Source organism: Brachyistius frenatus, unplaced genomic scaffold, assembly GCF_029030835.1.
Source record: "Brachyistius frenatus isolate BFR_SWC_R1_liver_20210118 unplaced genomic scaffold, ASM2903083v1 Contig_503, whole genome shotgun sequence".
In the NCBI taxonomy this organism is placed as follows: Eukaryota; Metazoa; Chordata; class Actinopteri; family Embiotocidae; genus Brachyistius; species Brachyistius frenatus.
The window spans coordinates 81,561-105,237 of NW_027211102.1; the positions used below are offsets into that span (position 1 = coordinate 81,561).

General features: G+C 42.2%; 1 protein-coding gene across 2 annotated transcripts; it reads right to left on the reverse strand.

Moving 5' to 3' along the window:
• Nucleotides 1–725: 725 nt before the first annotated feature.
• LOC138614440 (SR-related and CTD-associated factor 8-like) lies at nucleotides 726–22,863 on the reverse strand. Of its 2 annotated transcripts, none has more exons than XM_069687911.1 (19): nucleotides 22,784–22,863; nucleotides 10,213–10,257; nucleotides 9,458–9,619; nucleotides 8,591–8,747; nucleotides 8,354–8,481; nucleotides 7,738–7,914; nucleotides 7,574–7,653; nucleotides 7,364–7,475; nucleotides 7,047–7,178; nucleotides 6,731–6,840; nucleotides 6,379–6,572; nucleotides 6,179–6,279; nucleotides 5,807–5,920; nucleotides 5,463–5,619; nucleotides 5,029–5,159; nucleotides 4,602–4,743; nucleotides 4,474–4,521; nucleotides 4,142–4,348; nucleotides 726–3,990 (listed from the first exon to the last, which is right to left on the reverse strand). In XM_069687911.1, the coding sequence occupies exons 1-19, from the start codon at nucleotides 22,820–22,822 to the stop codon at nucleotides 2,108–2,110; spliced, it is 4,119 nt and encodes a 1,372-aa protein (XP_069544012.1). In that variant the 5' UTR covers nucleotides 22,823–22,863; the 3' UTR covers nucleotides 726–2,107. The 2 variants fall into 2 exon arrangements, with proteins under 2 accessions (XP_069544012.1, XP_069544011.1); XM_069687910.1 differs by having other exon boundaries at nucleotides 4,142–4,366.
• Between the last annotated feature and the right edge of the window lie 814 nt (nucleotides 22,864–23,677).

Below are 23,677 nucleotides of genomic sequence, written 5' to 3' on the forward strand. Positions count from 1 at the left end.
CTAAGCTGGAGTGTAATTGGAGGCAGAGACGTGATGCGGCACGCTGCACTCGCTCTCCTCCCATTGTTTCCTCTCTGTAAAGATAAGAGGCGCTGAAATAGCGTCAGGAGACACCGTGATGAAGGCGATTGTTTAAATGAATCTTCTAGCTTGTGTTTTCGGACACGAACTGGGACAGAAAGGAGGCGGGTGCAGGGGTGTGCTGAGTAAGCACTTCCTCCAGCTGAAGCAGCCCGGGGAGGGGGGCGGGGGGTGATGGAGTACCTCCTCCTCATCCCCCTCTAATGCTAGATGGCTTTTTATTCATTATCTTTTAAATATATGTACACTCCAACGTTACAGGTGTGGAAAATAATTTCCCTGCTTGAGGATGTTTGGCGATGACGGACACCTTTATTGTTAGGTGTGAAAACAGCATCTTGTTTTGTCAGTGTGAAGTCGACCTTTGTTCAGCGTCTCGGCTCTCGTAGGACGTTAGATTCATTTTGTGGTACTCTACTTTTAGTAAAGCAACTACAAACAAATCTACGTCTACAGGCTTGATGAGTTTTTGTCTGTTTACAAGCTTCGAAATGAGAACGTGTTTTGGCATCTCGAGGAAACAAACGTGAATACTGGATATGTAAATCTCCTCATCTCTACATTTCATACGAACATTATTTCATATTGTGAGTGAAGTAATTCATCCGATCAGCCTAAATTAGAATTCATGACAATAACAGGGGTAAAAAAAATCTGATGCACCTTCATCTTTTATTCAACATCACAACTCCTGTAGTAGACATTTGGTCTGAGAGAACAGCAGACTATGGATTTCTAGTATTATGTCTCAACAGAAAACCACTACAAGTATGAAATGGACAAGAGAGACAGGAAGGTTAAAACATGGCTACAGGCCTGCATGCACAGAACGATGGGAGTAAATATTGTTCTCCAGGTGAGAGCTGTACAAACTGCGCAGCTACCAGTCAAACAGGTAGGTCAGTCAATTCTGTGCAGGTGAAACCGAGTCGCACGCACAGTCTGATGTACATCACACAGTAGTGTTGGATAGCATCATATACGACAAATCCATTCAAGAAGGCACAATCCCATCCTCAACAGTCACCCAGCACAAGCTTAGGCAAACATACAGGCTGAAGTCATCCGAACTAAAAACTACAAGTCCCACGGTTGCATCCAACAAAGTGCTCTGTGGATGGATGGTAAAGCAGCAACTTGAGTTACGAGAACATCAAATTGACTGAAGTGATAGCACACAGTGAGTCTGTAAAGCCGTCCTAGTTTCCACTGGTCCTGGGTCAGAAAACAGTCCTAAAGCATGTTTTAGAACAGACAGCATGTTTATTTCAAACTAAAACAATATGCAACCGACATCAGAACATCCCTTCGTTCGTTTTCTTTTTCTTCCCCCTGGCATGTCATTTTCTGTTTGTGTTCACTGTATAATTAGAGACAAATTACAGACATATATTTTGGGGGATACAACATATTCATGTTTTCAATTTAAAAATGTTCATTTTTTTTTCCCCAATTAAAAGCAGCTGTACTGATCTCACTGTATGTGGGCTATTTGTTCTGCGTAGAAACGGAGCGCGCTGGAGGACGCCGTAAAAGCATTCGTTGAAAACTTTGCAGCAGCATTTTAAAAGGAGAGGAGACAGAAATTGGGCCAGCAGCTGCCGTTTTCAAGTATCGCGTGAATCTGCATAAAATCCATTGTCGAACAGCCAGGATCTCTTTCTCTCTTCCATAGGAAGGTCAAAGCTAAATTTCCCCATATACAATTGAAACAGTTTGGCAGGCAATTCAATAAAATTCACCAAGCTTATATTAATTAAAAGGGGTGGTGAAGAATTACAACTTAAAAAAGGTAAAAGGAAATAAAATACAAACAAAACTTCTATGCATAAAATCCACTAAGGAGCCTTCTATTTAGGTACAGTGGTATTTGTGAGAGATAAAATCATTAGTTGTTGGTGATCAGACAATAACTGGTGTGTGTCAGTATTCGTCATTTCCCGCGTTTGTGGTGGTAGTTTGCTGACATGAGTACAGAGAAGAAGAGACAACTTTACAAAATGATCTTTTACCTACTGAGTGATGATTATGTCCCCTCAGTGTCTGTGAGAGTGTCTACCACTGGCTGACTCGCAGCTTCCTCCGTGGGCTCACTCTGTTCACTGTCTACGTCCTGAGGAGAGGCAAGTTGCTCCTGCTGCGGCTCCTTGTCACTTTCAGGGAGCAAAGAATCATGGGAAGGGTCTGGAGTGGGCTCAGGAGAGGTCTCGGGCGTGGGCTCGGCCACGGCGATATCGTCTATCCCAGATCCATTGACCCACCGTGGCTGGTGCGAGGAGGCTCTCTCGTGTGACTCCTCCTCGTTCTTCTGCTCCTCTGGAGAGCGAGTCGTATCTTCGGGAGGGCTGGCAGATAGTGTGAAGGCCACAGGTGAGTCCGGGGACGAAACCTCGTCCCGCGGCGAGGCTCGGTTTGGGGTGTCAGTGTCTGGAGAAGCAGCCGTCTTGGAGGGGGACCGGGACGGGGACTCTGCGGGAGGCGGGGTCTCTGATCGAGGCGACGACCGAGCGGGAGCTTCAGTCGAGCTGCTCTGAGCCTTGTTGTCAGAGGATGGGTCAGGTGACTGAGCTGAAGGTGGAGACTGCGCCTGAGCCGTCTCAGATGGAGTCGGGGGTTCTGACTGGGACTCGGACACAGCCGCTTGGCTCTGTGACGGAGGAGGAGACTTCATCTGAACCTGCGGCGGCGGCTGATTCAGACCCAGCAGAGAAGGTTTGGCCTGAGCTGGAGGCAAAAGCGGGGACTGGAATCGTTGCTGCATCTGAGGGTTTAATTTGAGCGGGGCGAGCAGTTTGCCTTGGTTCAGAGTCAGGTTGGGATTAAGAGATGGAGTTGGAAGCAGAGGTGTGGGCAGCGGGAGGAGAGGCGTCCAGCCTCCACGTTCCCGGTCCCTCTCACGGTCCCTCTCTTTGTCCCGGTCTCGGTCACGCTCGTGCTCTCTGGTGCGGTCTCGGTCTCGGCCTCGCTCCCGGTCTCTCTCACGGCTGTGGCGGTTACCGTTCATCTCTCTCCGAAAGTCAAAATCTCTTTCATCTCTATCTCGTTGCCGGTCCCACGGGCGTCTTCGGTCATCGAGGTCTTGATGTAGTTCACTATCAAAAGTAGCCGTGGCAGCACCACTACGGTTCCAGGTCTGCGACCCCCCAACAGCTCCGGCATTCGCAGAACCACCAGCTGCTCCTCCCGCTGTCCCCGGACGGCTGTCGAAGCGATTTGGGAAGTTCTGCCCGGAGGTGGAGCGCTCCTCCTGGAAGGCTTTTGGGCCACTTGGGGCCGGCGGGCCTCCTCGCATGCTATCTCGTTCGTCAAAGTCCCCTCTGGCCTGGTTCCAGCGATTATCAGGAGTAAAGCCTGCAAGAGCCTGCAGACGTCCTACTAGGCTGGATCTGGCTGGCTGAGTCCCGGGGGTCTGGAGCAAGGGAGGTCTGCCTCCTACTCCTGCTCCTGCTCCTCCTCCTCCTGCTCCTCCTCCAAGGGCATCCCTGTGCTCTGGTGGAGGGGTCCGCAGCAGGCCTGTGCTCTGCTTCTCCATCGGAGGGAAGCGGTAGTCCTGGTCTTTGCCCTCGTCAGCCCCAGAGGAAGACTCGTCTTCTGCTTTAGATAGGTTTTCGTTGTTGAGGGTCGGGGCCCTGTTGAAGGGGTCCAGCTGAGGGAAGGGAGTTCTGGCACGGGCTTGAGCCTGGAGGGAACTTTCCAGGAGGCCAGCGGCCTGCTGGACAGCGCCCTGCTGCATCAGGAGCGGGAAGCGGGCAGCGGCCCCAGGTTGGAGGAGGTTAGGTCGCACATCCAGTGGCAGCAGGCCAGGCATTCTCTGTGCACTCAGACCTGCCTGATGCAGCGGGTGGGTGAGGGGGGCTGTAGGGTGCATGCCCAGCAGACCCATCCCACTGCGGACTGCATTCTGCATACCTGGGGAAAAAAACACAATCACAGAAATACATGTTAAAAATCATTCTTGGCACAAATAACTCATACAAAGCAAAATAAAAACGCTCTTAAGAGAATATCTGTGATTAAAGTGACCGACATAAAAACTCTTTACGTGTTAGCATCGTCTCACCTTGCAGTGTGAGCTCTGCAGCTGCATCCATACCGTCTACAGACTGAGGAGTCTTGTCGTTGGGGGCCTGCTGACTGTGCACTCCCACCGGGTTGAACACACCAGCTCCTGCGATGGCTGAAGACATGAAGCTGCCAGGGAGAGCGCTGGTTGGAGGAATCATAGCGCTGAACGGTGAATCCTTCACAGCGTCTTGGCTGGAGGCCACTGAAGAATGCACAAGAGCTACAGGTGAGCGAGATCAAGATCTGATTTAATCCAACGGTCTACAAGGTGGCGACATTTACAAACAGACATGCAGGTATTAGTCAGAGGCAGTGTGTCATACTTACAAGTGGCTGCTGCAGCCATCCCTGCTGCCTGAGCAGCCTGCATATAACCTGCACAACGGAAAATAACTTGCTGTAAGTGTGTGAATTTCTACAAGTCTGAAATTGACATCACTGTTTGCAACATTTACCTGGTGGAGGCTGTGAAGTATTGAAGCCGGCTCGAATGAAGGGTGGTGGCGGCCCGTAGCCTGGTGGGGGTATTCCCATGGTGACGGGGAAGGTAGGAGGCACCAGACCTACTGCACCGGGGACCGCCTGGGCCACTGGGAGCTGGAGGAGACATGAGGAGGTTCACATGGAAAACACAGAGAAGTTAATACTGCATCAGTTCAGTTTGTAATATTAACGAGTAGCTGATCAAGTCTTCAGATGAAGACAGCTCTACTTATTTCAAAGAATGATAAACTCTGAATGTTGTCATCAATGAAAAGAGAAAAAAAGATGATAACATTAATATCTGTTAAACATTTTGTTGATAACCAGCTAAAATAGAAACAGTGGGCTGAACCACTGTACTGTTATCAGTCCAGGTAAAGACAGAAAAAGAGACTCTACCTGTACAGGCATCATGGTGACCTGCTGGTTGTAGCTTTCAGTTTGGGTATTAGATGCTGCTGAAGTCTCAGCGCTTACTGGCTGACTTGTAACTTCCTTGGCTGGTTCAGAGTTCTTGGCTGCTTCCCACTCTACAGACAGAAACACCATGAAAAGTTAACAACTACTGTCCAATTATTTGTTTGGATTGAGGAGTTTAGTTCTCTTTTTCCAACTCCATCATCGTTGGGTTTCCCAGGAGCTTTTCTTTCAGGATTTGGGACATAATCATCAGACAAACAACAGAAAACCTAGAATATGATGAAATGCTAAGACGTGTCTGGATATCTCAGTCACCTTTTCATCCCGTGTGTCTTCTACTTTTATTAAAAAACAAACACAGCTACTACTTCCACAGATCCAGAGTCTGTGTGGCAGGAAACTTGTCATTTTACCATCATTGACGGTCTCCTGGTCAATGATCCCTCCTTCAGCAAAGCCGTCCAGATCATCCACCTTGACCTTCTCCCAGGGTATGTAGGTCACTCCCAAGTCCACATCCCAAAACTGCTTGTACTCCTGCTTTACTCCTTTGTTCAGAGCCCATGCAATCTGCATCAGATACCAACAGCAAAGGTCAACAAGCAGCAGAGTGATTTCTGGGAGCATACCATAATTTGTCTGGAAAGCAAAACTTCCTCTGAGAATTTCCTATTGAAGGGTCAACGGAAAATTACATTAGCGGAAAAAACAAGAAGATTGAGAAAGCAATGAATTAAATTATAAAGGTAATGCGGACCTTGATGATCTTGGAACCAATTTTGAAAGAGCCCGTGCTGAGCTTCTGGCGGGCCCGGTACGCATCCTGCCTGTGGACCATACAGATGTAGGCACAGCCTCTGGGAGGGATCATCTGCAGACAAACACACACAGATCACATTACATAGGACACGGAAAGGTTAAAGAACACATGACCATCCTGGAGAACAGCAACAGACTTGTGTGACTCGGGAGGAAAGTGTAGAGAAAGGACAAAGACAGTATTGGAAAGTGTCAGACCATCAACAGCAGCTGAAGGACACCACGATGGTAACGACAGACTGAAGGTCAAAGAACTGGCTGACATACTGCAACTACATCGGAGGATTAATAAATGAAGAGATCTACTTACATTGATAGACTCGATCTGACCGAACTCTTCAAACAGATTGGTCAGGTCTTGCTGAGTTGCCTTTTTGTCCACCTGTCCCACCCACAGAGTTGTGCTGCACACTAGGTAGGCACAAGTCAATCATTATTATTATTATGTGACTTCTGGCAGGAAACAGTACTTCAAGTATTCAGCAACAACCACCAGTGATCTCCTCTCACCACTGAGAGTCTTGGATCGTATGGGAGGAAGTCCTTTCTTCTGCCGCTCCTTCTCTCGTTCGCGGGCGCGTCTTTCACTCGAGTAGGACCGCGACGACTTCCTCTTGCGGTCTCTGGACCGGGACCGGGACCGCTTGCGGTGCTTACGTTTCCGTGAGCCGGAGCGGGACCGGGATCTTCTCCTCTTGGGAGACCTACCGAAAGACAGTAACCGACCTTCAGGCTTTTCAGGCGGACTTTTTGTCATGTTTACTGTGAAACTTCATTTTACAGCTTCTTTAACTTAGACAACTGACAATTCACAGTTATTTTAGTCACACTGAGAAACTTGTCCTAAATGAGTGAAACTTACCTCGAGCGTGACCTTGAGCGTGTTCTTGATCTCGTGTTTAAGGCCTTCTTCTCTTCTGCCTCAAAAATCTCCTCCTCCAATCCGTCCGGGCCCTCGTCCAGATCCATGTCCTACAAAACACACGGTTCATTTCTAGGTGCAGCTGTAAACAGCAGGAATTATTATTGGACTGTGGGTTGCAGCTAAATAATTACTTTGTGAAGTCTTTGTTATGTGACATGCATTTTTCCCCCCACAAAACTACATACATGCAACCAACCTATAAATGAGTAGGACTTGTTTGAAGCTTTGGTTGTGGCCCACTAGCCAGGCATACCTGCTGTTGGTTGTCTATGGAGTCGTCCAACTTATTGTCGAGCTCAGAAAGCTGCTGCTGGCTGCTGCTCTGACCCGACATAACCGAGTTCTCCTGACCAAAGATGGAGTCCTGCCCTTCTATGCTCATTGCCTGCAAGAAGAACAAGAGCAGTGTTTTTTTTTAAATGCCTTTCAATTAAAGTGTCGAAAAGTAACTGATAACAACACATCAATCTGTAGTTCGTTAACTGAAGTGTTTTTGTGGAGCTTACGTGTCTTAGAGGATATTTACATGTCTAAAACAATACTTAGGTGCCCGTATGGAGTCAGACAAACCTTCTGCTGGTGCTCCATCAGCTGCTTCTGGAACTGCTCCAGGTTCTGTTGTTGCAGTTGCTCAGCCAAATGTTGGAAGAGGGAGCTGTTAATGGGCTCGGACACCATGGGCCTGGAAGTGGTCAGCAGCTCGATTACATACAAGCACTGAGGGGACGCGGCTGACACCGTGATGGAACAAACAAACAAACAAAAGAATGATAAACTCACAGTTGAGATGATGAGGAGTCCTTTTTAGAGTCTTCACTACGTTCAGAATCGTTCCCAAAGTCAAACGGACCCAAAAGTTTCTGTAACAAAGACACAACATAATGACATTAGGAAAATTCAGGTATAGCGAGATATAAAGTAGTGGCTGCTGCCTGCAGCGTTACCTTATTAAAGGAGGAGACTCTCTGCTCCAAGGGGTTGAGGCTGTTGGCAGTTGCAGCCGCAGTGAGCTGAGCTGTCAGCGCTTGTAACTGCACCACCAGGCCAGCGTCCAAGGCCTGCAGCAGGGACGGCTGGGGCTTCTGCTGCTGCATCTGCAGACTCTGGACCAGCTGCTGAAGCTACAACAAGTGACAATACACAGATTGGACACACTTTAACACCAACTGCAGAGCTTGCTCTGAAGCAATTATTGTCTCACTGAACACAAACAATACGGGATAATTATAAACCCATTATTAGAAAACGTCCGTTTAACAACTTAACCACATTACTGCTGATATATTGATATCGTGATAGATTTTAGACATTATAATATCTTGATATGGCATAAGTGTTGTCTTTCCTGGCTTTAAAGCCTGTGTTATAGTAAAGTCAAGTCATTTTCTGAACTTACCAGACAATTTAGCTGTTCTATTATTTTACCTATTTTACCATTACATCCGTAGTACTGATGATCATTTATCAGTGTACATACTTTGGTAAAGCAACAAAAGGTATTTAGTCATGGTGTCCATATTATCAGGCCCTGTGAGACATTGTGTGGACATGCTTACTGACCTGTTGTCCCTGGGGACTCTGTAATATTTGTGCAACAGCAGCCACGGTGTCCGTGTTGGTAATCTGCGACGCCCAGTCGGGCAGACCCTGGACGATGTTGGCTGGCGTGGCCGGCGTAGCTGGGGTCCCTGAATGCACCGGGAGAGACGGGACTATCATGAATCATGAGGCAGCCGCATTCAATGGTGATGTGAAACCAGCTCTCTAACCACATCAGCACAGTGTGCTCTCACTGACCAGGTGTAGTGTTGTTGACCGGGGCAGCACTGCTGGGCATTACAGGCGTGACACTGGGAGGAGGAATCCCTGCTGCCATGTCCAACAGAGGCTGAATGATGTCACTCTTGAAGACCGCATTCTTTTGCCAAAGATTCAGGACTCGAACTATCTTACTCTGGAAACACAAACAAATAGCAAAAGCGATGACACAGCAGTAAATGGTCTGTACTTGTATAGTTTTATCACCTTTCAGTCTCAAAGCTCTTTAACATGTTTTTCCATTCACCCATTCACACACTAATGAGACAGATCACCACGCAAGGTGCTGCCATCAGGAGCACATTCACACACCGATGGTTCACCATCAGGAGCAACTTAGGGTTCAGTGTCTTGCTCAAGGACACTTAGGCATGTGGACAGGAGGAGCGAACCACCAACCTTCCGATTAGTGTGCAACCCACTCTACCGTCTGAGCCACAGCCTCCCTTAAGTAAAATGCAAGGAAACTGTGCTTTGGAAGAGGTGCGAGATATGAAAGTGTTGGTACGGTACATGAGAACAGGAGTACAGTGAAGGTCAAAAACTATCTATTTAAAAACAAATCTACAACACTTCGGCTTTGCAAACCTTTGTCGCTTCATTTTTTTTTTTATATGATATTTACCAATGATGACATGAGAGGAAAACACAAACATTGATTGACAAGACAGGCACTCCGTCACAACAATGCAAATAAGTGTGGCCATCTCTGATTTATTCCTGAAAACACATATTTTCATATCCTAAATGTCAAGATGTCTGATATCATCTCCCAGAGCACCATGACTGGCCACAAAAATGAAAAGCAAAAGAACAGAACACAAAAGCCATTAAAAGCTGTCTGACCTTATCATCTGAGGGGCAGCGGTAGAGGTGCTGGAACGTTGCAATGATATTCTTGCTGAAACGTGGAGCAAAAACATCTTTCTCGGTGCCAAACTGGTGTCGTGACTGTCTGACAATGGAGTCGATGACGTACAGCCCCGGGACCTTGTACTCTGGCTTGCACTGGGGAGGAGAAATACAGCAAGTGTTATAAAAACAGGGAAATAATCTAAGAGTATATTTTCTTGAGTCTTATGCATTACATACAAGTATTTACATATTTACAATGTTATACTAAAGCTTCAAATTGATTTGAAAGGAGTAATTAAGTTATGGACACTGATATCTGCATGGTCAAATTCAAATAACTTAGTTTAAATTATAATAACAGGAACAAATTATTACAAACAAAACAAACAGCACACAAAAAACAACAGCTCTTTAGTGAGTTTTCTCACTTTGGAGGAATCTTGAGGAAAATCAAGCTGCTGTTGTAAAGGACCCTTCTGCCATCTGGTGGCTCGTCTGTTAGCTACAGTGTGCACTAATATATATATATATAATATTATATTTAAAAAAATTAAATTGAAATTAAAAGTCAATATTGACCAATTTACAATATAAAACAGCTAATAAATATTATTAAGATATGTTCATGGCTTTATTTACACTTCCTTCGTGACGACTGGTTTAGATGCAAGAAGGAAATTCAAGTATTATAAAATCATTAAATTATAGTTATCAAAATGATACCTGTTTTTTATGGTTCAACTCACCTTTTGTATGAACTTCTCTACGCTCTGGACAACATGTTTGTAGAACTGAAAGTAAAGAATAGGAAAAACATTTTGAGTGGTTTTCACAGCAGAATCTCAGTCTAGTTACAGAAAAGGGAAACCGTGGCAACAAGAATAAAAAGCAGCTCCACAGAGTAAAAACCTGGAAGAAAGGAATAAAAAATGTGTCATGGAGTTTTTTGGTTGAAACACCTCTGCAATTTCCCCCTTTATACCAGCACCATCACCACCATCACCACCCATTACTGATACTGATGGTGACAACCATAATTTTTCCTCCTGGCAGATTTGAAAATTGAAAAATTTACCCAAAAGCAACCAACTAATTTCATCTCCAAGGTTGTCTATGTTCTAATAGAGAGGAATACAAAGGACAAGCTGAAAAAAATTATCAACTTTTGACGAGGTAACACAAAAATGCAAAGTATCATCATGACAAGTAATAATAACAAGATTAAAAAATGACTTTGTTAGATGTGTGATTAGTAGAATAGTAGATATTTCTCCACAAGCAATATATATATATATTTTGAAGGAAGAATCTTATCTTAAACCGGTAAACTACGGTCTGGCACAAAGATGCAGGAGCTAAAACAGTCTGTTTTAGAGGATGAACTGCATAAAGAATCAGTATAAAATAAGTTAAGGGTTTTGTTAAATTGCAAATCATACAAAGCAACTGTGGAGCCCCAAAATAAAAAATAAAAAAAAACTGGAAATAAGCATAATAGGTCTCCTTTAATGCAACAAATCCATAAACAAGGATGTCAAATATATCTCCTTTCTTTCATTACGTGATGCTTATTATTAAGCTCTTTGGTCAAATACAGTCATTACAAAATAAAGTGAGCTGACCAAATGACAGCTGGAACTTTGCAGACTCCTCTGTTCACCTGAAGCTAAAGGAAGGATGTTGTGATGATTACTGGCTGTTCAGAAAGCCTTCAATAATAGACCAAGCAAAACATTAGTAAATGACCAATCTAAAAAAATAGCATACTGTTGTTAAGGGGCAGGACAGAGAGCAAAAACTAAGAAGCAGGCCAGGCTATCCCATCTTCATGCTAATAATTACATAATACACGTATAAAATGTAATATAATAATACAATTACTATGAATGCCCTTTTGACAAGTCACATTTCCTCCCAGCCTGGTGGTTGGAAACCGCTGCATCCATTTACTCTGTACAGACTATCACAGCAGATCAAGCACGGATAACATACATCTATGTAATTCAGATGATTGTGCAGCTACATTTAAGTGGTTTGTAACACCATCTACAAATGATCCCAGGTTGGACCATGGAGTGAAACCATGGAGTGAAACCATGCCGAGCCTTTCATCAGCTCCACACTAACTGCTCTGCATAACTACAGCTGACTGTGCCATCAGCTGCTCATATCTGATCTTTTAAAGTGGATCCAAACACACTTCATCCCACTAAAACTAGACAAGACAGAAAAGTCAGCGACTAAAATTGTCCCGGATTCACAATGTTGTGCTGATTTCTTAAAGTCCTGAAAGGAAAGTCCTGCATACATTAATATATAGAAAACGACTGAAAACTAAAAAAGATGACACATTTACCCTTTTCATATTACTCACTGACGTTATAACAGGAAGGACTTTGAGAGAGCAAAAGCACTAAATGTTTGTAATTAGGAATTTATGACCACCAGTTTGTGTTGAATGGAGCAGAAAGTCAACACGTTCTAACTAAAAGCTCAAATTCTGCAATCAGCCAGAAGATGGAGTCAAAGCACATCAGATGAACTCTTACAGTTTATGGTTCTTTATGACCAAATACTATTGAGAAATATAGTTATGTCAATCAAAATAAGTGAGGTGGTACTTTAAAAATTAAAGTTCAATCTAATGAAGACATATGAAAATAATATGAAATAATTCCCTCCACCGGTCAGATTGTGTCATTAAACACACTGTGGATGTGAGATAGATATTACAAAATATAAATCCAACAAATCCCACTTCACTAGCATTTAAAATAATAAATAAAAAGCCTTCTTGGAAACTTTTTACTGCTCCAAAACAAATACATTTCAAATACAGATAAAAGCACCTACATCCTCCAGCACATATCTCTCTATTCATCTAGTTTACTAATAGTTGTTAGTTCAAGCTGCAGGATAGCAACGACAGTCAAAGAGCTGTTGCACATTTTTGGTAAATATTACTTCGAAAAGAAATAAAAGAAGGAGCTTTTAAAGTATATAATTTAAAAACGTACACATGAAGCGAGCCGCTTATTAACGACAACACTAATGGAAGAAGCGGTAATGTGTCACAGCAATCAGCCGGGAGCCCGGACATCTGTCTGATTTATCTCAACACAGTGTATTGTGTAATATTGTCTGAATGTAGGCTACTAACAGATTATTGAGAACCTGGTTCTGGCTCCTGTCCGTTATGAGGAGCAGCAGAGAGGCACCGTCGTAATGTTTCATCAACTGGGCCTTTATTTCCTGTTTTTAGGCAGCAAACACTGCGTTCACCATTTGGATCGCCATAATACTGAAACTGGAGGTCCTCGACAAACTTTACGTCTGATTACAGCAACGTTATCACTGCTGTCGTCAAGCGCTTCACGGCGGCTGCAGCTGTTTTTTGTTTCAAACATTTAGCTTCTTACGTCGTATCTATGAAGTCATCGCAGTCATAGTATATCCAGGCAAAACAACCAGATTCACTTCAGCCATATAGCTCAGAGCAAATATGAACTGTAAAGCCTGCAGCGATGCAAATTATAAAATATATTTGGGACAAGACTCTTTCGCAAATATAAAAGTATGAGCTGAAGCCAACCTGCTTGAAAGCAGCAGCCAGTAACTCAACTCAGACAGCATGAGTGAGGACTTGACCTCATGCTCAGACTGAAGGGAAGAATATTGGTCAGCAACCCTGCAGAAAGCTTTTTCTTTCTTTTGTTGTTTTACTTCTTTCACTGAGGAGCAACTTCACAATTAAAAACACTCATGAAATATGAACCTTCTTTAAATCAACCAGTTTGACTTTAGAGCCTAAACATGGCTGTAAATGAACCGGCTGTCTGCTGGCAACGGTTCTTCACTAACCAGGCTTCACTGCCGAGTATCACGAGTAGTGATCATAATGATGATAGTGTTACACCATTGTATGGATAATAAAAGCACAGAGTCATTTTATGTTTACAGACAAGGCCGATGAAAGGTGAGCGGATCGTGACAACAGCAGCGTCATCAAAAGTCCACGTCATGAATAGTCATCACGACTTGAAAAACAGACTTTTGAAAAAGGGGCATTGGAAAAGAAAACTCCATTAAATGAGCTCCAACGGGGCTCGGCAATGTGGAATTAATTCAAATATTTGGGTTTACATAAATGTGAAAAAACATGAAATCCCCAAATCGATATATGTGCAACATCAGCACTAACGGTTGAACATGGTTCTCTGGAAACACAACATATGTACTGATGAAGAAAGTTATCTCACTTCAGTGATTAAGAAATTGTTTGGTTTTACAAAGTTGAAGTTGAAAAGACCCCAATATTACAGAAAGTTTGTAAAAACTAAATTCTAACAGCAACAACCACAAAACCACAGATAAAAACCACCGAACATCAGCACATCACTCCTCACATGACACGTCTGGACATCGTTAGATGACCTATACACAATCACTGGCACATCAGAGACATGTATGCAGTCAGAAAGCCTGTTTTTAACAGGATAGGAGCAAAGACGTGGATGTTGATGAGGATGTTACTGAGCAATAGTTGAGCTCATCTGTTTAAAAATAACAGCTGCACTGACTTTATTGAATGAGGGTTCAAAATACTGTAAATATTGTCAGGAAATGTCCAGTTTTCTCTCAATGATTCGTCATTGCGATCACACCATGTCGAGCAAATGTGCTGAAAGTCATCAATAATGTTCTGTAGCGTCTTACAATAGGAGAATAAGTAGAAATCAGACTGACAGCCAATCATTATTTTCATCAGATTCTTAGCAGCCTCAATTAAAATTAAATTTGATGATGACAAACCTTCCTCCCCCTGGAAAACTAAGTCATGCTGCAGTGCTCCTGTCGCTAGGCAACCGGTCAAGCATCATGCATAATGTGTGTGTGTGTGTGTGTGTGTGTGTGTGTGTGTGTGTGTGTGTGTGTGTGTGTGTGTGTGTGTGTGTGTGTGTGCAAAAGATGCAAACATCTCTGCCTGTAACTTTTACCCAATCTTCATCTGCCCTATTCTCAAATTTAATCAGCAAAGGATTATTAAAATAAAAGCAATATTTTTCACCGTTAACCTGCATTTCCACACGAGAGCTTGACATGAGCAGCAGAGTTTCAACATGATGGGAGTTATAAAACTTACATTACCAACTCAGCAAATGTCCTTTATAACTACTTAGTGAGTCTGATGGTTGTTGGACAACATGCTTTCCTTCCCTCAGAAACTTCATTCACATTTAATTTACAGGGAGAGAATAGATAAAAGGAAATATATTTTAAAGCTACAGCAAGTGCATGTTTAGTTAATATCCATTTGATGTGAACAGCAAATAATAGTCTGGAAAAAAAAACCGCACAGAAAAAGGAAAAAACAAACAAACCCAAAAAAAACAAAGAGTATGTTTCTAGCTGAGATGTTTATCTTGACAAATGAGTCATGTTCGTTTTTGTGCTTTTTTAAAATTTATTCTAAATACTTGTATTGATAATGGAGCACGTTATTTTGAGTATAACGCTAAAATAACATGTAACTGTATTTCTAAAAGAATCGTACAACCAATCAGTTCATTAAATATTGATCCCAGATTTACATTATATTTATCGATGCAGGTCTTGTTTCCATTTCTTTGTAAACTGTAAACTCAAAGGGATGATTTCAATTTGACAAACTAATAAATGATCTTTTTTACTAAACTGAGTTCACCCTGTAATTCTCCAGCGGCATTTTTAGATTTGAGAAACTTTTATTCTGGGAAGCATTTTGGTGGAAATTAGAAAAATAACAAAAAAACATTTCTTGGTCGCTGAGAAGCAGAACTGACGGTAAAAAACTTAAATGAGTCAGAGAAAAGAAGTTCTTTGACAAACTAGTTAAGTTTGTCAATGAGTACTAGTTATCAATTAACTTATTGTGCTCCATTATATCCAATTAATAATAGAAGCTATTTGAAACGGGGGGAAAAAAAGATTGTGTTGTATTGTGGAATCTTTTAACAGGAAAATTAAAAAAATTATCTTTTTACAAAGTTTGAAGGAACCTGAAAACATAATGCTAATGACTATGGCAATAAAATGTAAAAATAATTCCAGGCAAGCAGATGGAAAAGAGAAACATGTATGTTAGAAGCTTTCAATAATTTTCTTCTACAAAATATTATGGAAAAACAATTGCAGCCCTTTTCACTCAGATTAAACACCACAACACAACTACAAGCATTTTAAAATATGATGTCTATTTTAAACATAAAAAAAATCATAATTAATCAAATTGAGCATTATTTTTCCAAACAGTTGCTTCTTAATAATGCATAAGATGATAAATACGATATTGTATTTCTCACCAGATTAAAACTGAGCCATCGTTAGTTTGGATTAAATGTGCCTTTCCTGCTACGACAAGTTAAAATGTCTTCTATGAAAAGTTGTAACTGTGGCTGCGTCTCAAGTCTCGTACTTCCATGAATGAGTACTAAACACAGACAAGTACAGCAACATGACGAGCACCTGCATGTCTACTCAAAAACAGTCAAAGAAATTTGGAGTAAAATTCAAATCACTTCTGATCCTCAACAGTTGAGACAACCAGCGACCTGTTTCCAAACTGACATCGATGGCTGATGAAGCTGCAGCTTTTTATAGTATATATATATATTATATTTATATTATAGCGTTGTCGCTTCGCAGCCATGTGAGTAAAACAAGGGGACAGAAACACACCATCCAAACACAGCCAGCAGAGATGGTGGCGACTGATGTCATCATTTCCAATAACTGCACTGACTATTGGAGACAACACGAGTGTGTTAAAGTTCAGCACGGTGTCAGTAGGTCTGCTGCTACGTGATGAACCGACCAAAGTATGTGAACTGGGACACATCCTGTGTGACTGAAAGGAAATGCATCTTCACTGTCTTCACAGCCTGACAGATGTCAATCAGTCTGTAAATGTTCACAGTTTTGAGGTGTGATCAGCCAACCGAAGTAAAAACCCCCGTGTGTGTTCAGGTCCTCAAGACTTCCTTTAATGGACTCATTATCAGTACAAAGGAAATCCAAAATAAAAGTTTGTCTCTAATACAATCCCTCCTGATCTGAGCTCAAAGGCTCTTTAGGCTCTAATCTAAGATGTGTGTAATAATCTCATGTTTTAAGTAACAACGTTTATTGCAAATTAAACAGCGGTCACTGTAGACACTCTGACAGGCACGTCGTACCACATTTATCAGGTGTCAAGTGAAGGGATGCTAATTGAATCACTGAAGTCTCAACTACAGATCATGTTTCTCCTCTCAGCCAGTCGCTGCCTCTTTCTGGCCAGCGCTCAATCAGGGTCGACGGCGTGACCGCCTTTAAGATGATATTGTCAAAAGGAATCTAAATGCTGTGAAATACAGATGGAGAAGACAGAAGTGCCGCCTCCACCCTCACACCCCATCAACCCCAGCAGCAGGAAGCACAAACCAAGTGTGGGGGGCAGACATACGCTTTTGAAAACACTATCGACCCATTTTGGACTAAATCCAATCAGATGGGAGTTTCTGTTTTTTTTTTTTAATGTCATAAGTAAAACTGAAATGATCCCAGTGGAGAGCAGCAGTTAAATAGATAGAAAGAGAGGGAGCTGGTGGACAACAGCTGGCAGCTGATCTGTGTGGGAGGTTGAGACCGAGTGATCCAACTGTACGTTACAGACAGAAGGTTTTGTTAGAAGTTGTGCTGATGAGTTTGGACTTTGCCATTGGGGCAGTTTTGATGGTTGTAGGCACCATAGTTTATCTGCAGCGTGCAGGCTGATTCTAAAGGCCACCAGACTGGATCGCAATCATTAAAGTTAATACTTCATATCCCACCGGTCGCACCACAGCTCATGTCAGCGGCGTCCTAGAAACGGGTCTCGGCTCCGCGGCGCTTCAGATCGGTGCCGAGTCCGTTATTAACAGACGGAGACCCGAACAGCTGAACAGCACGTCGGCCGGGCAGAAAGTCAGCCAGAGAATTTAAAAAAAACAAAAAGCAGCCGTGTGCAGACTCACAACAAGTCTCGACATCGCTGTAAACCTCCACAGCCGTCCACTGAGGACAAGAAATACGCTCTCCCCCTGCTGCAGGCACGCCATGTAAAATAGCTGAAATAATTAAGAAGATTCATGTTTTTTAATGACATACAGCAAAGCTGTATTAACTTTTGTCTGTAGGCTGCAGCACAAAGTAGGAAAAAAAAAAACAATCAACACAAAACAGAGAAAAAATAAACCATTTAACAACGTTTCGTCACGCTAGGTAGCACAAAAATCAAGTCAATATGACCGAATCAGGAAGTGACATGAAACGTAGACAAAACGCTTCACTGCCGAGACGCTGGGACATGAAGCCGTGCACACACCACATCATATTATATATATATATATATATAATATATAATAAATGTGACTGCAACTGGACGCTCACTGGTCTGAAACCATGTGTCTCTAACAGTTGCTGCTGGTCACAGCGATGCTTCGTTTACAGCAGCTGCTCCTGTAAACCTCTTTTCATCATCTAAAACCACTACGGTCAAACAAATAGTCTTAAAACACGCGAGTCTGCCAGATTAGTTACGATGAGAACAACCGTGCACATCGATTGTTCAAACACATCCGGATTTGGCACAACTATTCTGTCTACAATCTACTGTTTGATTGTAAGACCAGCGTTGGGATCAATAAGTTCAGACTGATGAGCAGCGCCGTGACGTACGCCGAGCAGGAAGGTGTCGCCTGATGAAATGTCATCGGCTGCTCAATCAGGACCCACGTTATGCAGGTTTTTGTGAGGAAATTAGTAACGGAGACCCTTTAAAATGCTTCAGGAAGCTTACGGCAATGAAGCTTTCAGGTGTTTTGAGTGAAATTCATATTTCCGAGGGAGTGAGCGTCGCTGTCATCGGACCAGGACACAACTCGGTGGGTTTTCTTTGGCACTCGCAGGGCGGCGCACCGTGAAAATGTCACTTAGCGTCCGACTGTCAACAACAAGATCTACTGTGAACTTCAGTGTGGTGAGATGAACACCTGGATTCTCCAAAACGACGCCGCAGTGCTGACAGCGTGTTGAAACCGTCCACAACAACACAACCTTCTTCTCGCTGGATTTATCTCCCTGCGACTTCTTTCTGTTCCCCAATAATTTGTCACTAACTTTAGACGTATTCTAAGTTTCAAATGCGTAAAACGTTACGTTAGAAGCACGTGTAACTTGGGTGCTGAATTTCATCAAGTGATGAAGTTTGTAACACCTCCTCACTGGGCTGAGCCTTCCTGCAGTTGCATGCACGTCAAGGTGCTGCACATCGCTCGCATGCAACCGGATCAGTACGGAAACGTATTGATCCACGCTGATCAATGCAACAGGCCGTTGCTTGTAACCCAGTCAGGGAGATTGTTCTTCAAATGCTCGGTCGCTCTGGAAGTACGGTACACTATTGTTGGGCTCTTCGCTCATGCAAGATTATGGAATTAGCCAGATGTGCTGAACCCATCATGACAATAACCCATCAGAGATGTAATGTCTGTGTGCATTGAGCATTCAACTCCGTAGATTAAAAACAACATTGATTCAGACGAGGCTGTTTGATGCCCAAAAATGTTAAAGCAACATTACAACAACTATAAACTCTGAAGTCATCTAGTAGTTGATCCTTCAGCACAGTACGAACCCAACAAAATCAAAATCCCCATCAAATCTATGATACATGTCAGGATTAAGCTCAATAAAGCCGGGCCGTGTTTGAATAAATCAAATTATGTGTTTGTTGTTGTTCATTTAAGCTACATTTTTTGCAAAAAAGTAACAGCTCCAATTTGTTGTTAAAATCAGCACTTGAAATCTTAAAATACCAAAACAAGAAAAGCAGATTAGACTGAAATTTTCAAGTTCTTTCACATGTGGAAACATGAAAAATTCAACATAGTGTGTGCAGATGACACGAAGCACTGCTGCTGCTGTCAAAACAAGCATTCAGGGTTTATGTCCTGTAAAACAGACTTCCCTCACAGCGCAATCTAATTACCATGATTACGTTATTGCGACACAGATACTGGTTAACTCTTCAGTTACTGGTTACTTCACATTTTGCAAAAATAACCAGTCCAGCATCACCATCCTATATCATGCAAAAATCAAGTTATAGTTATGTCTATTGTGTTGTAAATGAAAGTTAATGCACCAATATATTTTAAATGTCTGGTAACCCAAAAGTTAACTTTTTATAAATCAATTATGGCAACTTGTCTCCTCCCAACAGTCCGAGAGGTTGACTGCATTTCCTCCACCAAAACACAAAAACTGGTACCAGATCAGTCAAGAATAAAATTAACAAGACTGCATCTTCAACTCCAAAAACATTCAAGAGCTCAAAACCAACATCGCCCAACGCACGGCAACCAGAACAGCCAAAGCTTGTCTGGGTGTGTGGGAGCATTTTAACTTTAAATGATTTCAGTCTTCTTCCATCTTCCTTGTGAAACAACCCATACTCCTACCTAAGCTGGTTAGGGATTCTCTTATCTCTTTGTAACTCTCTCCACCCCATCCTCCTGCTTCACTTTCAGTGCTTTGGGGGAGCTGGGAGAGCTGCTGAGGGAAGGGGAAACGGGTGTTATTCACAGGTCACACATGGTACAGCAATTCATTCACAAGACTACAAACAAAGAAACATCATCGCATGGTTTATTGTTCAGGGCTGGTGTCCTGAACTTCAGCTGTCAGGCCATGAAGTCAATTCATAAACACGTCATAATAATACTAATACACTACATCATTATAAGAATAATAGATTTGTTAAGGAAAACATATGTATTAATCTCAGAAGAATAAACAGTCTTTATTTTCAGTGAAGATGGTAACAGGGAGTTGGTTCTCCGAGAGGCTTTTAGGCTGCAGGACACCAGCCGAGACTAATCACACACCAACCGTCTGGAAAATCCTCATTTAAAAGGAAAACTTGACCTCTTAAAAAGAACATTTCTACAGAACTGAGTAAAAGACATCTTCAGTTGCAGTTGAGTGAAATCTGAGGCACAAAACTAAACTGATTTTCAGATGGACTTGTATCAAAATCCTCTTTTAAACATCCTCTAGACACGGCTCACAAAAACAGGATATTTCAGTGCCTACTGCCTACAAATGAGTGTTAGTGCTCGAACATGCTGCGTGTAGGTGTCATCTGATAAGACTTTTAGAGAAGGATTACCAGGTGAAGCTAGAAATATCTCACAATCTACTCCAACGCCAAATTCATCGACAGTTATTGCTGAGAAAATAGAGCAATGCTCTTCTTCTTCATTTAGATCATGTTACAACTACATATGGGATCATTTACAAATTTTGATAAACGAGTCCTTTCACATTTTTTTGCTGCGTCTGAGCATTTTCCATCTGGTCCTACTGGAGGCAGACGGCTCTGTGCAAAACGCACAGGTGATGATACTAAGCATTAAAAGAAGCACAAAAATGACGCGCGTGAACTTTACTCTCAACTCCAAATCAGTCCGTCTGTGTTTCTAACAGCGATTTCAGTGGACTTAATTATCCAGAATGAAAACACATGTAGGCGGATAAATGAAGCTCAAACTGCAGCTCACAGCGTAACTCGCTCTACGGGCGTACGAGGACACCTGCCTGAAAATCCTCTGATTTTTAAGCTTTCTTCGGTATTAATGTAATTCAGTGAGTTTCAATAAAGCCGCTCGAAAACAGTCGACTAAGCATCAGTTGTTTAGTAGCAGGAAGAACCAGAGCGCCGTTAAACGGTGTCTTGTCAGACATTATAATAACTTAGAGGTGGTCTTGTAAGTAGTTAGTCGGGTAGTGAGTGATCCTCATGGAGATGCAGTCAGTGTGAAGTTTCAGGAGATCAGCTGACCAAATGTGTTGCATCATCATCAGTAACATCTGTGCTTTTCCCACAATGAAAAACCTGAGTTTCTACTTCGAGACCGGCGGGTCCAACTAAAGACAACAGATTTATACTCATGGTGCAAAATGTCAATTCATTTTGAAACTGCATTGAATTTTCATATTGTTTTATGCAGCAAGTTTAAAGTTTTCTTTTTGGCAATTAGATGTTTCAACATCCTGGTTTATGAAGTCCTTCTTGTGCAGGAGCTCACTTTAAATATGTAAATATACCAGGTGGTTAAATGAAACCAAGCAGGTAGAAGAAAAACTCGATAAATAAGGTGACGGGATATTTTGGTTGTGATAAGGTAGAAACTTATTACAGACTCAAAGTACAAAATAGCACATTGTGTTAGTAAATACTTTAGTTTGAATTACATACAAACATTATCTTTGTCACATATTGATATGCAAAATGAAATCATAATATTTCTCTTTGTTGATACTGGCTGTCAATCCTCCTCAATGTTTTGCCTTTTAATTCCAAAGTGAAAACAAAGTCCCACCGGTTCTCATTCGTTCCACCTCCTACACCAATGAATCGAGATAAGCAACATGAACTATGTATTTCCTTTGGTTTGCCATGATAAGCGCTGCTCACAGCACATAATTACCAAAAACATACAGGATCTTTTGGTTTGCTCCTCTCGTCTAAATTCCTTCAACGAACCAAACTACGCCTCATCGCTGCCTGCTTGAGTTGAGTTGAGCAACTACACACTCATATTATAACTTACACACTCAAGGACAACAAGTTCAGTTTTCTATTTGTAGGTGATAAAATATTCCCAAGCTGAAAAGTTTATATTTATATTTTAGTCGCGTCATGTTATTTCCCCCAAAAAAACATTTCAACAGGATGTCCTGAAGTATTCACGAGTAAATATGAGGAGGAAAACACGGCATTAAACAGTGTTTTAATCGGTTTATATGAGCAGAGGATGCGGTCGCGGTAGAAGAAAGAGCCCAGCAGCTCGTAAACAGTTTGAAGGCATTCGGCCTTCGTTTCAGTATTTTACTATCGTTGTCAAACTGACCAGTAAAGTCTGAACCCCCATTTTCATGTTTGTGAATTTGCCCTCGTTTACATGTTAGTTTGACTTTTAGTCTTTTGAATTTTAACAAGCACATTATTATTATTACATCATCGTTATGCTAAACAAAGTTAAATATTTTAAAATAATCTTGAGAAATCCGTTTTGCATTAATTACAAGAAACAATGAGACTCAGTCTGAGAATGAAACGTGAAAAAAAAATCAATATCTGCTCCACATTTTGTTTGGATCTCCTCTGTTACACAGATCTATACTTTAATATGCTGATAGCTGTATAATGATGACCATTTCATACCTGCCTCATCTTAAACAGGTCATACTTACTTTGATAGCCTTGATTCCAGACTTGGTGATCTGAGTCATCTTGGCCTTGGAGATCGGCGGCTTGTACTCATTCAACGAGTAAAGCTGCAACACGAGAAACAACACAAATCATCTTTAGTCGCTCAGTGAGCGTAAAAACAACTATAATATATATATATATAAATATATATATATAAATATAAATATAATATATATATAGATATATATAAAATAACCACGGAGAAGCAGAAGTTCTCCATCCTCCCTCCTGGTCCGCAGAGCTTTGTTCACCATCTGGATGTTTCACCAGGAGACGATGTGCTGATCTGACTAACAACCTGTTTTGGTCTCTTTCAGACTCCTCAGATCTGTTTTGGTCTCTTTCAGCCCTGCAGATCTCTGTTTTGGTCTCTTTCAGCCCTACAGATCTGTTTTGGTCTCTTTCAGCCTCCTCAGATCTGTTTTGGTCTCTTTCAGCCCTGCAGATCTCTGTTTTGGTCTCTTTCAGCCCTACAGATCTCTGTTTTGGTCTCTTTCAGCCCTACAGATCTCTGTTTTGGTCTCTTTCAGCCCTACAGATCTCTGTTTTGGTCTCTTTCAGCCCTACAGATCTGTTTTGGTCTCTTTCAGCCCTACAGATCTGTTTTGGTCTCTTTCAGCCCTGCAGATCTCTGTTTTGGTCTCTTTCAGCCCTACAGATCTCTGTTTTGGTCTCTTTCAGCCCTACAGATCTGTTTTGGTCTCTTTCAGCCTCCTCAGATCTCTGTTTTGGTCTCTTTCAGCCCTGCAGATCTCTGTTTTGGTCTCTTTCAGCCCTACAGATCTCTCTTTTGGTCTCTTTCAGCCCTGCAGATCTCTGTTTTGGTCAGCCCTACAGATCTCTGTTTTGGTCTCTTTCAGCCCTACAGATCTCTG

Coding starts and splice junctions, on each gene's coding strand:
- LOC138614440 (XM_069687910.1), bottom strand. CDS start 22,822: ATGACTCAGATCACCAAGTCTGGAATCAAGGCTATCAAA. Junction 10,258..22,783: donor CTGGAATCAAGGCTATCAAA/GTAAGTATGACC, acceptor CTTTACTTTCAG/TTCTACAAACATGTTGTCCA. Junction 7,476..7,573: donor GACTCCTCATCATCTCAACT/GTGAGTTTATCA, acceptor GACCACTTCCAG/GCCCATGGTGTCCGAGCCCA.